We start from the raw sequence: 16,635 nt of genomic DNA, 5'->3' as shown, positions 1-16,635 counted from the left end.
AAATCAATCAACCACTACCCAAATAGTATTGTTTTCTTCTAATGGAGGCAAATCGGTAATAAAATCAGTGGCAATATGAGTCCAAGGTTTGTCGGGTATTGGAAAGGTTGTAATAACCCTCAAGGTCGAGTCCGGGAGCTTTTGTGAGCCGCGCACATAGAGCAGGATTCTACGAATCTAGAACATAAGAACATGCCACACTGGGTCACACGAAGCATCCATCAAGCCCAGCATCCTGTTTCCAACAGTGGCCAATCCAGGCTATATGTACATGGCAAGTACCCAAAAACTAAGTCTATCCCATGGTACTGATGCTAGTAATAGCAGTGGCTATTTTCTAAGTCAACTTAATTAATAGCAGGTAATGGACTTCTGCTCCAAGAACTTATCCAAACCTTTTTTAAACCCAGCTACTCTAACTGCACTAACCACATCCCCTGGCAACAAATTCCAGAGTTTAATTGTGCTTTGAGTGAAAAAGAACTTTCTCTGATTAGTTTTAAATGTGCCACATGCTAACTTCATGGGGTACCCCCTTGTCTTTCTATTATCCGAAAGAGTAAACAACCGATTCACATTTACCCGTTCTAGACCTCTCATGATTTTAAACACTTCCATCATATCCCCCCTCAGCCGTCTCTTCTCCAAGCTGAACAGTCCTAACCTCTTTAGTCTTTCCTCATAGAGAAGCAATTCCATCCCCTTTATCATTTTGGTCGTCCTTCTCTGTACCTTCTCCATCGCAACTATATTTTTTTTCAGATGTGGCGACCAGAATTGTACACAATATTTAAGGTGCGGTCTCACCATGGAGCGATACAGAGGCATTATGAAATTTTCCATTTTATTCACTATTCCCTTCCTAATAAATCCTAACATTCTATTTGCTTTTTTGACTACTGCAGCAGACTGAGCCGATGATTTCAATGTATTATCCACTCTGACACCTAGATCTCTTTCCTGGGTGGTAGCTCCTAATATGGAACCTAACATTGTGTAACTATAGCATGGGTTATTTTTCCCTCTTGGAATCCTCCTTCCATTGAGGCCATCAGTAGTGATGAGTAAGGAGTTCTCTAGTCTGTTGAAGTCCAGGGTGATCCGCAAGATGAGAATCATGAACCCAATGCAGGACTCTTTCCAACCGTCTTCCCTACTGGGACTGCAAAAGTAGTGGCGACCATATGTTATTGTTTGAAAGGTTTTGGGTGGACCCTTGGACACTGTGGCAGCTGACCACGCCCACGGGGGGAAGTCCCGTGAGGGGCCACAGGTCAGGCTCAGCTTTGGGACACACAACAAAGTTATATCTTTTATTAGACAGAGTTGAGAAGCCACCAGAGGTGGCAGTAGTGAGTAGAGATGAAGCCCGGCTGGGCTTAGGGTTCCTCAGTATACTGGAACAGCGACTCCCTCTATGGCTGTGCTGTAGTGGAGAAAACTGAAATAGTGAGTACAGTGGAGCATACACAGAGTTCTGGAATAGAGCCTCATTGGTAAAGTTACTCACACAGCGGTTTCTCCCGGAAGGTAACACAGAAGCTGGAATGGAGGCAGGCCCTCGTGGAGCGAGTACCTGGTTCCAGGGAACAGCTCTGAGGAAATAAAGTTGGTAATTCACTGATGATGTAGGCAGCGGTTTCCTCCAAGCAGAAGTGATAGGTTCAGGCAGCGAGTCAGGGAACATGGGCCCTCGAGGAGCGAGTACCGGTTCCTGATAGCGACCTGAAAGAAATGAGAGAGACCCCCGAGGAGTGGGTACCCCGTTAGGATATAGTCCAAAAGTTGGAGAGGCAGATAGCTAGGTACGGAGAGTGAAGCCCATCGGTAAGGAGATCCAGATCCTTGCAAACTCGATTAGCTAGCAAAAAGTGTAGGCTTTTGTATCTGGGATGTGTGACGTCATCACAGGGGGACGCCCCTGAGGTTCGCGCCAAAGAGAGAATAAGAAGCAGGGCTGTGCAGAGCATGCGTCCTATGGTACCTGGACAACATGGCGGGATGCAGTGCCCAAGCCAGACCGGGGACACCGAAGAGGACGGCAGGCAGACACCGCGGCAGCCAGACGTCCATCAACCGCGGGAGGAGTCGCAAAAAAGGTAAGGTGGGCGGAGTGGAGACATTGGGCAGCGACAGTTGTAACACCATAATCTGGGCTGGGTCAATAATATAGTGAGATGGTTCAGGAGTGTCATCGAGGAAGCTTCCTGATAAGGCATCAGCTCGCTGATTCTTCTCGGCTGGGTAGAAGTGCAGCTTAAAGAAAGTGGCTAAAGAATAAGGCCCAATGAGCTTGTCGTGGATTCAGGCGCTGTGCGTGCGAGAGATTCGCCAAATTCTTATGGTTGGTATAGATAGTGATGGTATATTTAGCTCCTTCCAATAGGTGTTGCCATTCCTCGAGAGCTAACTAAATGGTGAAAAGCTCTCGATCAACAATGGCTTAATTCTTCTCTGCTGAAGAGAATTTCTTAGAAAAGTAGGCGCAGGTAACAAGATTTCCAGCCTCTGGTTGTAAAAGGATTGCTCCAACACCTAGCACGGAGGCATCTACCTCAATAATGAAGGTCTCGTAGGATCTGGACATTGCAAGCAGGGATCTTTTATGAATTCTTTCTTTAACTGTTGGAAGGTTTGAATGGCTTCTGGGGCCCAATTGCAGACATTGGTCCCTTTTTTGGTCATAGCCATGAGGGGTGCCACTAATGTTGAGTACCTGGAAGTAAATTGCTGATAATAATTTGAGAAGCCTAGGAATCATTGTAAGGCTTTGAGACCTACCGGTTGAGGCCAATCCAAAATTAGCTTAAGCTTCTCTGGGTCCATTTGTAGACCAGTCCGAGAAATAATGTAACCAAAAAAGGTAATTTCTCTTTATGAAACTTACATTTTTCTATCTTTGTGAATAACTTATTTTCTCGGAGACGTTGGAAGACGTTTCGTACATGAAGTAGGTGTTGGTTCTCTGTCTTGGAAAAAATAAGAATATCATCCAAATAAACAAGAACATGTGAATAAAGAAGATCCCAAAATATATCATTCACCATAGCTTGAAATACCACTGGAGCATTGCATAAACCAAAAGGCATTACTAGATATTCGTAATTTTCATCATGAGTATTAAAGGCTGTTTTCCACTCATCCCCATCCCGGATTCGTACCAGATTATAGGCTCCTCAGAGATCCAGTTTAGTAAATATCTGTGCCCCTTTTAGTCGGTCAAAAAGCTTGGTAATAATGGGAATAGGGTATCGATTTTTCCTTGGGATTGCATTCAGTCCTCAATCAATACATGTTGTAGAGATCCATCCTTTTTTTTTTTTTATCAAAAAAGAACCCAGGTCCCGCTGGAGAAAATGATGGCCTAATGAACCCACAAGCCAGGTTTTCTTGAATGTATTGGTTCATGGCCTCAGTCTCTGGTTCTGATAGTGAATACACTCTCCCTCGAGGAGGAATTTTCCCAGGAAGTAAATCGATGCCACAGTCATAGTCGCGATGTGGGGACAGTGTCTGAGCTTGCTGCTTACTGAAGACATTGGCGAAATCAGCATACTGGTCAGGCAATCCAGTAAGAGTTGGTACGGAACAGAGGATGTTGCAAAGGAGTGGTTTTACAGGAATCAGGCAGTTGTGAGGACAACTGAAATTCCAACTAGCTAACTGCAGTGTATCCCAGTCTATTCTGGGTTGCTGTAACCTCAACCAAGGCAGGCCTAGAATTATCTGGTTTGCAGAGGAGGGTAAGACATAAAGACGAATAGTTTCCTGATGCAGTACCCCAGTAGTCATGGTTATAGGTCCTATCTGCCAGGGGCTGTCTGGATACCAACGAAATGGTAAGAGGCACCTTCAGTGGTTCAGTGGGAATCTGATATTGTTGAACCAGAATCTCTTCAATGAAGTTCCTGGCTGCTCCAGTGTCCAAGAAGGCCTGCAGGTGAATGGAGTTCTTGGCAATGGATAGAGTCATAGGAATTAAGATTTGAGGTGAGGAAGTCACATGACCCAGGGAGGCCTCTTCCACCAATCCTAGGTCCGAGAGTTTCCCGGCTTCAGAGGGCAAGTTTTGGCATAATGACCCCCCATAACTTTGGCATGGGCCTCTCCATAATGGAGAGGCCCATGCCAAAGTTAGTCCCTTCAAGAGGGACAGAATAAAGGTGACCTTGGTTTTGTCGGAAGGAAATAATGGAGATTGAAGTGAGAAGTGCATTTTACATTGGTTTATGAAGCCACGACACTGCTGTGTATCTCCATTGAAATGGGGAGGAGGAGGCAACTGTATTGCGCTCCTGCACAATACAGACAAAGATTCTGTTGTCGCTGCTGCTGTTCCTCGGATGAAATACTGAATCGGTCAGTCTGCATAGGTTCCTCTGTGGCAGCTCGTGCTTCCTGAGGTTTGGAAAAGATGAGCGGGCATTGAAATGGCATTGAGGGTTTCCTGGAATCGAAGATACAAGCAAATAACTAACCAGATTAGATCTTCTAGAGAGTCTGGCGGGTCTCGTCCAGCCAATTCATCTTTGATGGATTCTGACAAACCCTGACGAAAAATAGCAGTAAGGCTATCCTCTCCCCAGCGAAGTTCAGCAGCAAGAGTCTGGAACTGAACAGCATAGTCTCCCACTGATCGACAGCCTTGATGGATTGAAGCAGATCTGAGGCTCTAGACGAAAGACCTTAAGGAATTGCTCCAGGTTATTCAGTAATGGATCATCTTGCTCCCATAATGGAGAGGCCCATGCCAAAGTTAGACCCTCCAAGAGGGACAGAATAAAGGTGACCTTGGTTTTGTCGGAAGGAAATAATGGAGATTGAAGTGAGAAGTGCATTTTACATCGGTTTATTGTTGTGATCTGCGGCGGCGGTAAGCCACGACCGGGACCCACTACTTACCGGCGCGGCAGACCGCGCCGCTAGAATTGACTACCTTTGGGGTTTTCGTCGCAGCTCCTGCTCTTCAAACATGGCCGCGGCGTCGGCCGTCCTCACTGCTCGCGGCTGACTCCGCCCCCGATCTGTTTCCTGGTCCGCGCGCGTGTGGCAATAGTTTTTTTCTAAAAGGGGCCACAACAGGAAGTGGTGGAACACTTCCTGTGAGCTGCTGTAGGAGTGGACTATTTAAGAGCTGGCTTGGCTGTCAGACATTGCCTTGACTTCATCTAGGCTCCTGTTGGTTTCCTGTGCTTGTTCCTGTTCCTGTACTTGACTCCCGGACCAGTTGCTGTGTTCTCTTGGTACCTGACTCCTGGTTTTGGCTGCGGATCTCCCTTTGTCTCTTCCTGGACCGGCTGCGGAACTCTCTCTGGCTTCTGACCCCTGGACCGACTGCGGATTTCTCTTTGGCTTCTGACCCCTGGACCGGCTGCGGAACCTACTCTGGCTTTTGACCCCTGGACTGGCTGCGGAACACTCTTTGGCTTCTGACCCCTGGACCGGCTGCAGTATTCTCGCTGGCTTCTGACCCTTGGACTGACAGGGGGACTCTCTTTAATTCTGTACGACCTGCTGGAGGCGCCAGTTACCCGCATCTTACAACCTGCTAGAGGCGCTAGCCACCCGTGCCATATGACCTGATGGAGGCGCCAGCTATCTGGATTACACGACCTGCAGGAGGCGCCTGCATCCAGATTCCCTTCATCCAAGACAAGTCCTATTGAGTGTGCCTCGCCTACCGACGGTGTAACTCTGGTTCACCTCGGGTCAAGGGTCCACCTTCCAGCGCACAACAGTAAGTCAAGGCCATGGACCCGGCTGAGGCGTCCGCGCTACTAGCAATTCCTGGGTTGGCCCAAAAAATAGTTGAACAACAGAGTATGATGGAATCCATGGCCGCTTCCATCGAACGACTCAATGCCCGGCTAGATGCTATGGTTGCCACCCACATTAATCCTCCGCCTGCAAATCCGCTGGTCACACCTGTTCCGCCCTCTCTACAGGCTAGACCCCGTCCAGTCCTACCTTTACCTGCTCCACCTCGATATGCCGGAGATCCTCGTTTTTGCTTGGGGTTCCTTGATCAATGCAGCATGCACTTCCATCTACAGACTTCACTTTCCCTGATGATTTAACTAAGACTACCTATATCTTGTCGTTATTAGAAGGCAAAGCCTTGGCTTAGGCCTCTCCGTTGTGGCAGCGTGGCGACCCGGTGTTACAGGACCTTCCTCGTTTCCTGGAATTATTTCGGACTGTGTTTGAGGAACCCGGGAAACAAGCAACCACTGGGTCTAGCCTTCTTCACCTCCGTCAAGGAGGGCACGCCCTTGTGGATTATAATATTGAATTTCGGCCCTTGGCAATGGAACTCCAATGGGAAGAATCCACACTCCGAACTATTTACCTGGAAGGATTGTCAGCTAGGATCAAGGATGAACTGGCGGCCAGGGAACTTCCAACCTCGTTAAATTCCCTTATTGAGCTTGCCACCAGAATTGACCGGCGACTTCAGGAAAGGGTTCGAGAAGGTCTAGAATCTAGAAGACGGCCGACCACCTCTTATGTTCCATTTCCCCTCCCTACGAACTCCCGAGAAGTTTCTTCTAATGAAACTATCACCAAAGAACCCATGCAGCTTGGCAGAGATCCTTTATCTCCGGCAGAACGACAAAGACGGCGGAAGGAGGGACTTTGTCTATATTGTGGAGGTTCTGGTCATCGTATTGCCGTCTGTCCCATTCGTCCAGGAAACTACAAAGCCTAGGGTCAATGGGGGGAGTAACCCTAGGTCTTACATCTCCTGCTCCCCCACTTACGCTACCAGTCACCCTCAAGATTGAAGGACATGAATTTACTACCTTGACTCTAGTGGACTCCGGTGCCGGCGGAGAATTCATCCTTCAAGAGATTGTCGATCAATTTCAGATTCCTATTCGTCTCTGCCCAAAGCCGTTAATTGTTTCTTCTATTCAAGGCGATCCACTACCAGGAACTATAACGCATCAGACAGAACCTCTGGAGTGCCACATCGCACCTGATCACTTTGAATGGATTACTTTCTACGTGCTAAGAAAAGCAATTCACCCAGTGGTCCTTGGTATTCCATGGTTGCAAATTCACAACCCACAATTCGACTGGACTTCTTTAAAACTTACTCATTGGGGGTCCGAATGTCATGGAACTTGTTTAAGAGAAACGGCTACCACGCATAGTTTCATCTGTACCTCTGGTCTAAGGAAGTTACCCTCGCAGTACGAGCAGTACGCGGACGTATTCTCCAAAGAGGCCGCTGACACATTGCCTCCACACCGGGAGTTTGATTGTGCTATCAATTTGATTCCGGGATCTGCGCCACCTCGAGGAAGAACATATCCCCTATCGGCTTCAGAGACTTGGGCTATGTCCGAATATATCCGGGACAATCTACAGAAGGGTTTCATTCGAAAATCTACCTCCCCTGCGGGAGCCGGATTTTTTTTTGTCGAGAAAAAAGATGGGACACTACGACCTTGTATCAACTTTAGGGGACTTAACGCTATAACCATCAAGAGCAGATATCTGTTACCACTTATTGCAGAGTTATTTGATCGACTACAAGGAGCTCGAATTTTTTCTAAACTTGATCTACGCGGAGCTTACAATCTGGTCAGGATTCGTGAAGGTGATGAATGGAAGACGGCCTTTAACACCCGGGACGGACATTATGAATATCTGGTTATGCCTTTCGGCTTAACTAACGCTCCGGCCGTCTTCCAGCACTTTATTAATGAAATCTTTAGAGACTTACTCTATATCTGTGTGGTGGTCTATTTAGATGATATTTTAATTTTTTCCAAGGATTTACAAACTCATCGTCAACACGTTATACAGATTCTGCAACGTTTGCGAGATCACCAATTATATGCCAAGCTAGAGAAATGTGTTTTCGAGACCGAATCTCTACCTTTTTTGGGATATATTATCTCCAAGCAAGGGTTCCAGATGGATCCTGCTAAATTGAAATGTATTCAAATTGGCCTCAACCTACCAGCCTACGTGCACTTCAAAGGTTTCTTGGATTTGCCAATTATCATAGCTTTATTAAAAATTTATCTAAGCTGGCTGCACCTCTGACTGCACTCACACGTAAAGGAGCTAATATCAAGAACTGGCCAGTAGAAGCGGTAGATGCATTCCAGGCTCTTAAGAATTCCTTCTTATAACAACCTCTTCACCATCCTGACCCCAGATGTCCCTTTACTATTGAGGTTGATGCTTCCACTGAGGGAGTCGGAGCAGTCCTTAGCCAAAATACCGTTACTGGAACATCTCATCCGTGCTCCTATTTTTCTAGAAAATTTTCTTCTGCGGAACGCAACTATTCCATTGGGGACAAAGAATTGTTAGCCATTAAACTCGCCTTAGAAGAATGGCGGCAGTGGTTGGAGGGGGCTCAGCATCGTATCACAATTTTTACGGATCATAAGAATTTAGTTTACCTTCAGCAAGCTCAACGTCTGAACCCGCGTCAGGCCTGTTGGGCGCTTTTTTTTACCCGTTTTGATTTTGAAATCAGATATCGTCCTGCTAGCAAAAATATTAAAGCCGATGCGTTATCACGATCTTTTGTTAGCGAAGACGTGATAGAGCCCATACAGAACATCATTGATCCAGCTCGCATCATCCTTTCCGCTTCTTTCACGGTTCTCGTTGGTAAAACGGTGGTACCCGGGAGGCTTCGTACCAAGGTTTTGAAATGGGGGCATGATTCCCAGGTGGCCGGACATCCTGGACAGAGACGAACTCTAGCCCTCCTGCAACGACATTATTGGTGGCCTGGGATGCGCAAGGACATTCGTGCTTACGTAGATTCCTGTCCCGTTTGCGCTCAACATAAGAATCCTACGGGGAAGACGTGGGGACTGTTACAACCTCTTCCGGCGCCTACTAAACCATGGACTCACATATCTACCGATTTCATTGTTGATCTTCCATCTTCAGAAGGACATACGGTTATATGGGTAGTGGTGGACCGATTTTCCAAAATGGCCCACTTTACACCATTACCCGTCCTCCCATCTGCTCCCCGTTTGGCTCAACTATTTATGTTACATATCTTTCACCTTCATGGAATTCCCCAGCACATCACCTCTGACCACGGATCACAGTTCACTGCTCGATACTGGCGGAGTGTTTGCACCAAGTTTCACATTACACTGGACTTTACCACTGCCTTTCACCCCCAAGCTGATGGGCAAGCAGAAAGGACTAATCGGGCTTTAAAGCAATTCGTGCGATCTTATGTTAATGCTCGCCAGGATGACTGGGCAGCATTATTGCCTTGGGCGGAGTTTTCCCACAATTTTCATGCCTGTACTTCTACTGGGACTTCGCCATTCCAAATTGTTTATGGACAGCAACCTGCTCCGCCTATACCGCTGCCTTTGCCGATTCCCTCTCCAGCGGCCCAGCTTACCGCTTCCCAGTTAAAACGACTTTGGAAGCATACACAGCTGATGCTACGGAAAGCGGCGAATACTGCTAAACACTTCGCTGATAGACACAGACGACCTGCACCACGATTTCTTCCGGGAGACAGAGTGTGGCTAAGTACCAGGCATATTCGTTTACGTGTTCCCTCGATGAGACTGGCCCCGCAGTATATTGGTCCATTTCCAGTGATTAGACAATTGGGTCCGGTAACTTACCAATTACGCTTGCCCTCTACACTACGTATTCACAACTCTTTTCATGTATCTCTTTTAAAACCTTTACTCCTCACATGGCCCTCTCGTAAGATGCCCGTACCTCCTGCTGTGAGGGCTGAAGAAGATACCATTTATCAAGTTCGGGAAGTCCTTGATGTACGTAGACGTGGTCATAAGTGGGAATACCTCCTAGCCTGGGAAGGATTTGGACCGGAGGAAAATTCGTGGGAGCCAGCCACTAACATCCTTGATAAGGACCTTCTCAAGAACTTTCATGCTAGGCATCCCGATAAACCCAAACCTTCTAGGGGGAGGCCTAGAGGAGGGGGTACTGTTGTGATCCGCGGCGGCGGTAAGCCGCGACCGGGACCCGCTACTTACCGGCGTGGCAGACCTGCGCCGCTAGAATTGACTACCTTCAGGGTTTTCGTCGCAGCTCCTGCTCTTCAAACATGGCCGCGGCGTCGGCCGTCCTCGCTGCTCGTGGCTGACTCCGCCCCCGATCTGCTTCCTGGTCCGCGCGCGTGTGGCAATAGTTTTTTTCTAAAAGGGGCCACAACAGGAAGTGGTGGAACACTTCCTGTGAGCTGCTGTAGGAGTGGACTATTTAAGGGCTGGCTTGGCTGTCAGACCTTGCCTTGACTTCATCTGGGCTCCTGTTGGTTTCCTGTGCTTGTTCCTGTTCCTGTACTTGACTCCCGGACCGGTTGCTGTGTTCTCTTGGTACCTGACTCCTGGTTTTGGCTGCGGATCTCCCTTTGTCTCTTCCTGGACCGGCTGCGGAACTCTCTCTGGCTTCTGACCCCTGGACCGACTGCGGATTTCTCTCTGGCTTCTGACCCCTGGACCGGCTGCGGAACCTACTCTGGCTTTTGACCCCTGGACTGGCTGCGGAACACTCTTTGGCTTCTGACCCCTGGACCGGCTGCAGTATTCTCGCTGGCTTCTGACCCTTGGACTGACAGTGGGACTCTCTTTAATTCTGTATGACCTGCTGGAGGTGCCAGTTACCCGCACCTTACGACCTGCTAGAGGCGCTAGCCACCCGTGCCATACGACCTGCTGGAGGCGTCCACAACTGCCCACTTAAAGGACTAAGAACTCCAGTTGGTGTTGGGAAGAGAGAGAGAGAGCATGTGTGTGTGTGTTTGTGTATGTGAGGGGGAGAAAGAGAGCATGTGCGGGTGTGTGAGGGAGAGAGAACGAGCGAGCATGTGTGTGCCTGTGTTTGTGTGTGAGAGGCAGCATACATATGTGTGGGAAGAGAGAGAGAGGGAGCAAGTATGTTATTTTTGGGAGGGGAAGATGGAGCATATAAGTGTTGGAGGAAAAGGGGTTGAGAGGAGGTGTGAATGGCCTGCAAGACTGGGGAGAGCGTGAGAAACAGTGAAAAAGGATCAAGGCACTATGGAGGAGTGAGAGAGGAAGTAAAGAAGACAGAAGAAGAGAAATGAAAAATGAAAGATTCTAGGAGAGGCAGAGAGACTGGGCTCAACACATTAAGAAAAATAAGATGCCCAGACAACAAAGTTAGAAGCATTTTATTTTTAGTTTATGGATTGGAATGTATCTGTTTTGGAAATATGTATATCTTATCCTTTAATTTTGCTCAGCAGAGGAGGAAATGCTTTTCTGTTTCGAGTTCTCCAGTGTTGCATTGCATGTGGATTCTGGCTTCTTGGGATTTCCATTTCATTTTTTGTGGTTTATTTATAGACATTTGATATTCAGGGATGGCCTCAAAGCAGATTACAACAAAATTAGAAAAAAAACAATTCCTTGAATTAATTATTCAGTTAGGGGGTCATTTTCAAAGGAGTTACGCATGTAAATGTGACATACTATCGTAGCAATTTTCAAAAGCTATTTACTCGGGTAAAGTGCACTTACTTGAGTAAATCCTATGGACAATTCAATGGCATATATTGTAGCAATTTTGAAAAGCCCACTTACTTGAGTAAAGTGTATTTACTCGAGCAAAAACCAGTTTTGCTCGAGTAAATGCTTTTTAAAATCTACCCCTTAGTGTCATGTTCACAATTGGTATAGCATTGAGTCAATGATGTGTAACTTGTGGTCCTCATGCAAGTTAGGTATTTAGTTGTTTGCACGTTTCTAATTTCTAGTTACTTATTCTGTATTTGGTGTGGTTCTGTCTGTGTTCTGCAGGTATGGCTGAGATGAGATATACTGCTAGTTATTGCGATTGTACTTTATACAGAGCAACGTTATACAAATAAAATGAAATGAAATGTAGCTTTTGTGTAGGGATTCACAGTCTGGTATGGTGGTGTTTTAGAGCCTGTTGCAAAATTTGCAGTGCCACCTTTTTGTAGCTAGGGTTGTTTAGAGTTCTTGGTGTTAGTGCTGTTTGGGGATAGCAGGTTTGCTACATAGGTGCTGATTGTGTTTATTGTAGTTTTGTGTATCAGAGCGCCTGGTACAGGAGGGAGTTTGTGTCATTGTAACTGAGATGATGCCAAAATCTGAATCATTTTTGTATGGTGAATAGTACAGGGAATTTGTAAAGGGATAATGCTGCCAACCACCGGTGCCCAGTTGCATCCAGTTTTGCAGTTGTTAAAACATAAATCAGTGGATTATTGTCTGTTTTTACCTTAAACTCAACCTCATATAGGTAATCTCTGAATTTGTCCATAACTGCCCACTTTTTTATTTATTTATTTATTGAGTTTTATATACCTTCGTTTGGTTTTGCCATCACAACGGTTTACAATTTTCGATGGGATACATTAGTTAAGGAGTTAACATATACTTTAAGAACAGAATAACAGTTAGTGTAACATACATTAGATAAGGAGCTAACATATACATTAGAAATGGAGTAATAGTTAATGCAGTATTGGGTTAGTTGTACATATTTGTTGTAAATGTTGCAGTTTAAGAGGGTTGCTAGGAACTTTTAGGAGAGGGATCATGTGGAGGGCTGTGATACGTTTTGTTCAGTTTGATGAACGATATCGTTTTCTAGGTTTGCTTGGGAGAGGGGTGATAATAGTGGGGGCCAGTGAGGTGGTGTGAGGTTCGGAGGGATGGATGGAAGTCCTAGGATGTTATGGTAGGCTTTAGTGAAGAGCCATGTTTTCAATCCTTTCTTGAAGATTTTTAGGTTCGATTGGATTCTTAGTTCGGGAGGAAGAGTGTTCCAGAGTTTAGGGCTTCCGATGGTTATGGCTCTTTCACGAGTTGTGGTTAATTGTGTGGAACTTTTAGGAGACCTTTGTTGGTAGAGCGGAGGTTTCGTTGAGGTGCGTGGAGTTCTATCGTTTTGCCTAGCCAGTCAGTTTGATGTCCATGGATAAGTTTGTGAAGTATGGTTAGTATTTTGTAGTCTATTCAATATTTTATTGGGAGCCAGTGGAGGGATTTGAGAGTTGGAGTAATATGTTCATGTTTTTTTTGTTCCTGTTAGTATTCTGGCTGCTGTGTTCTGTAGGATTTGGAGTGGGCGTATGGTGTTGAGTGGTAATCCGAATAATAATAATAATAGGGCTAAGAACTCCAGTTGGGGTTGGGACCTACAGTGCTTCTATTATAATTTGTTCAATTGCTTCAACATGTGAGATATGCCTGCCTGATAATAATGTTGATTGAATAAAAACTCCTACTGCTACTTCCGAACAGCACTTGCACCTGTAGATGCTTTACTTTTCCTAACACACCCTTGCCTTACTGGATTTATCCTTTGGTGTGTTTTTGATCTCCACTTGTTTGGTAGAATGGTAAGGGGAAACATCCTTCTCCTGCTCTGCACCATTATTAGGGGTGTTTCTATAGACACAGACTATTTGCAGAACTAGAGGTGCAGGATTTCTACAGGGCTTCTGTTCTATTTTGTATAGTTTAGGGTTAACGATAGATCACTCTCATATGAGCATTGATCGAATGATGTTATCAAATAATTGGTCTTTATCTGCCCTCATTTACTATGTTCTGATCAATGGAGTCGTAATGTTACTATCAATGGGGTAGCAACGTGTGGATGTGGAAGGACATCATCAGCATTTTATTTGGCATCTCTAAGCGTTTGGATTTTCACAGTTGAAAGTTGGCAACCCTAGTGCCTGGGATGGCGGAGGCAGTGACCAGTAGTAGAAAGAGGTGGTAGCGGGCACTCAGTGGACCTATGTGAGTTGGAGGAAGCAGCAGCAGCAACAACTAAATTGCCTGAAACTAGTCACCGGCTAGCTTTATTTTATTTATTTATTTATTTATTTATTTATTTCGCTTTTTTTTTTTTTTTTTTTTATATACCGAGGTATAGCAGAGTTGCCTTCACTCCGGTTTACATTATAACAACCTGTTACATTGAAATTTGAAAAATTACATTAAACAGACTGAGAACTGTCATATAAAATTGGTACAAGCAAAACAAGATATACCAAAAGTTGGGTACACTGAAAAAAATGATGGTTTAGAAATGGTTTAGAGGCTGGTAGGATTAGGACTAGAGATAAGAAATGAAAGAGTGCTAGGACCAGGCCAGAATAGTGGGGGGTTTGGTCTGGGAAGGGGAAAAATGCTGGATCTGACCTGGGGAGGGGTTGGAAGGGACAAAGTGCTGGGGTGGGGAAGCAGAGAATGCTGGAAGGGAAAAAAAGGGAAGAGGCAGAAAGATCATGAGCCCCATCCCCTTGCATAAAAATTCCCGGATATGGTTCTGGCACCTAATGCACCAATGCCTCGAAATTAAATTAAAGTAGCAGCCAGATGTTTTCTTCTTGGTTTACTTACTACAACTATACTACTTTACATTTCCTGGTAAATGCCATCTTTTGTGCATTTGAATTCTGAAGAAGACAGCATTAACTCTTGAAAGCTAGTGAATAAAAGGCTAGTCCAAGAAAAAGGTATCATCTTGTTTTTTATTTCTTAACCTTTTCTTTTTATGAAAACTGAGACACCGAAGTGGCAGCTAGCCCGGATTTAGCTATGGGCACCATAGGCGCTGCGCACTGTGCCAAAGGCGCCAAATACCCAGGCCAAAGCAAAGCCAGCTTCTGCTTGCTTATAGTGCTATGCGCCAGCACAGCTTCCAAGGGACGCCCATCGCCACGACGCTGCCTGGGGGCGCCATAACCTTAAATCCGGCCCTGAGTAGCAGGGACTCCTAAGTAACCTCTCTTCATGACAAGAGAACGGGCTAAGCCACAGCTAAAGGACTGCTCGCTCGCTCGCGACTGCCAGGGGGTTGCCACGCTCGGGAGAAGAGGTGCCTGGGGGGCGTGGTTTAACCAGACGTAGCCAGCGTGCGTACGTGCGTGTCCCCGCCCCCCTTCCTCTCTGCCGTTTCCTTGCTTTGCTCCTCCTCCTCGCTCCCGGCCGGTGAAGCCGCTCGTCTGCTCGCGCCCTCTCACTCTCTCCCCCCCCTCCCCCTCTGCAGCCGGCAATGTCGAACGTGGCGGACACCAAGCTGTACGACCTGCTGGGGGTGCCCCCGGGCGCCAGCGACAACGAGCTAAAGAAGGTACCGGCGGGGAGGAGCGGAGGCCTGAGGAGGAAGGGGGGGAGGCAGGCAGGCAGGCCGGCCTTGGTTTGAGAGGGCCCCAGCAAAAAACTAGGCCGCGCTGACGCGGAAGCAACCGGGAAGAGGTTGAGGCGAGAGCCGGCAACGCGGAGGGACCCCCCCCCCCCCCCCCCCCCCCCGCCGCGCGCTCCTGCGGCCGGGGCCCCGGGCCTTCCACGTTGGGGGTGACTTGGCAGGCACCAGCCTTGCCGAGCCCGTCCCCGACCCGTTTCGTTAATACTGCTGATCCCCGCCGGAGCACACACCGGGCCGGCCCTTCCAGCCACCTGCTTCGTTCCCGGGGCCGGCGCGGGGAGATTTTTTTCCTGAGCTGGACCGGAGGAGACTTCTGCCGGATTTGGCGTTCCGTTCCCGTGTCCCATGACCTTGATAAAATGATAAAGAGTCCCTGGCCTTTGGTTTTATTTAGTCGCTTCGTATTTTCTGGAGAGGTGGTGGGGATTGACAGGAACATGGTGGAAGGTTTAATTTGTTTTCCAGTTTCCCAGACGCCCTCTTCCACATCTTTGGACGCCTAAAATGCAAATTTGAGTAGAAGCGAGCATGGGGAGAGGCATCTGTTTACTATATATATATATATATATATATATATATATATATATATATATATATATATATATATATATAAAGATAGATTTAAGTTGAGCTTTCACATTTTTTTCCCAATACTATTTTTTTTTGTCAAATGGTGTGCTACTTTTGGTTTTGAAAGCTGCCTAGATTGCATAACATACAAACTTGCCCGTTCTCTTTGGTTCTTATTTAATGTAGTTGTGTAGTTTTTTTTTTATGGTTAGTATTTTTTAGTTATTTAAAAACTTTATAGACCACATAATTTGTATAAGACAAAAGTGGGCAATGGAAGGTGTGCATTTATTATGGTCTTTTTTATATCTTCCCCCAGTGTATTTTTTTGTATTCTATGTTAATCTGGCTCGCCAAGTTTTTATTTTTTTTACCTAGTGCATATCTTTTCATTGATAGCTCAAGATGAGTTACATTCAGGTACCATAGGTATCAGTGTGATGTCTGCATGATGCCTCCTGATTTACAGGCCGATACAGTACAGTGCGCTCCGGCGGAGCGCACTGTTAACCTGCGATTGGACGTGCGTTTTGGACGCGCTATTACCCCTTACTGAATAAGGGGTAAAGCTAGCGTGTCCAAAACGTGTGTCCAACCCCCCCCCCCCCCCCCCGAACCTAATAGCGCCCGCATGTTGATGACTCTTAGGTATTCCCGCGCGATACAGTAAGTAAAATGTGCAGCCAAGCCGCACATTTTACTTTAAGAAATTAGCACTTTCCCGGCACCGGGAAAGTGTACAGAAAAGTAGTAAAAACTGCTTTTCTCTGCACCCTCCGACTTAATATCATGACTATATTAAGTCGGAGGTCCCGAAAGTAAAAAAAAGATAAAAACATTTTTTTGAAATCGGCTCGTGGGTTGAAAACT

The 16,635-nt window shown here is 46.4% G+C and overlaps 1 protein-coding gene across 1 annotated transcript in view; it reads left to right on the top strand.

Moving 5' to 3' along the window:
• Positions 1 to 14,939: 14,939 nt before the first annotated feature.
• DNAJA2 (DnaJ heat shock protein family (Hsp40) member A2) overlaps positions 14,940 to 16,635 on the top strand; it is a 72,633-nt gene continuing 70,937 nt past the window's right edge. Inside the window, exon 1 of the mRNA XM_029608468.1 lies at positions 14,940 to 15,120. Coding sequence (XP_029464328.1) covers positions 15,043 to 15,120 — 78 coding nt within the window. The 5' untranslated portion in view covers positions 14,940 to 15,042. The remainder of the gene's footprint in view (positions 15,121 to 16,635) is intronic.

This window comes from Rhinatrema bivittatum, chromosome 7 (assembly GCF_901001135.1).
Source record: "Rhinatrema bivittatum chromosome 7, aRhiBiv1.1, whole genome shotgun sequence".
NCBI lineage: Eukaryota > Metazoa > Chordata > Amphibia > Gymnophiona > Rhinatrematidae > Rhinatrema > Rhinatrema bivittatum.
Note: the sequence above shows the minus strand (reverse complement) of the source record. Positions and strands in the feature narration are given on the sequence as shown.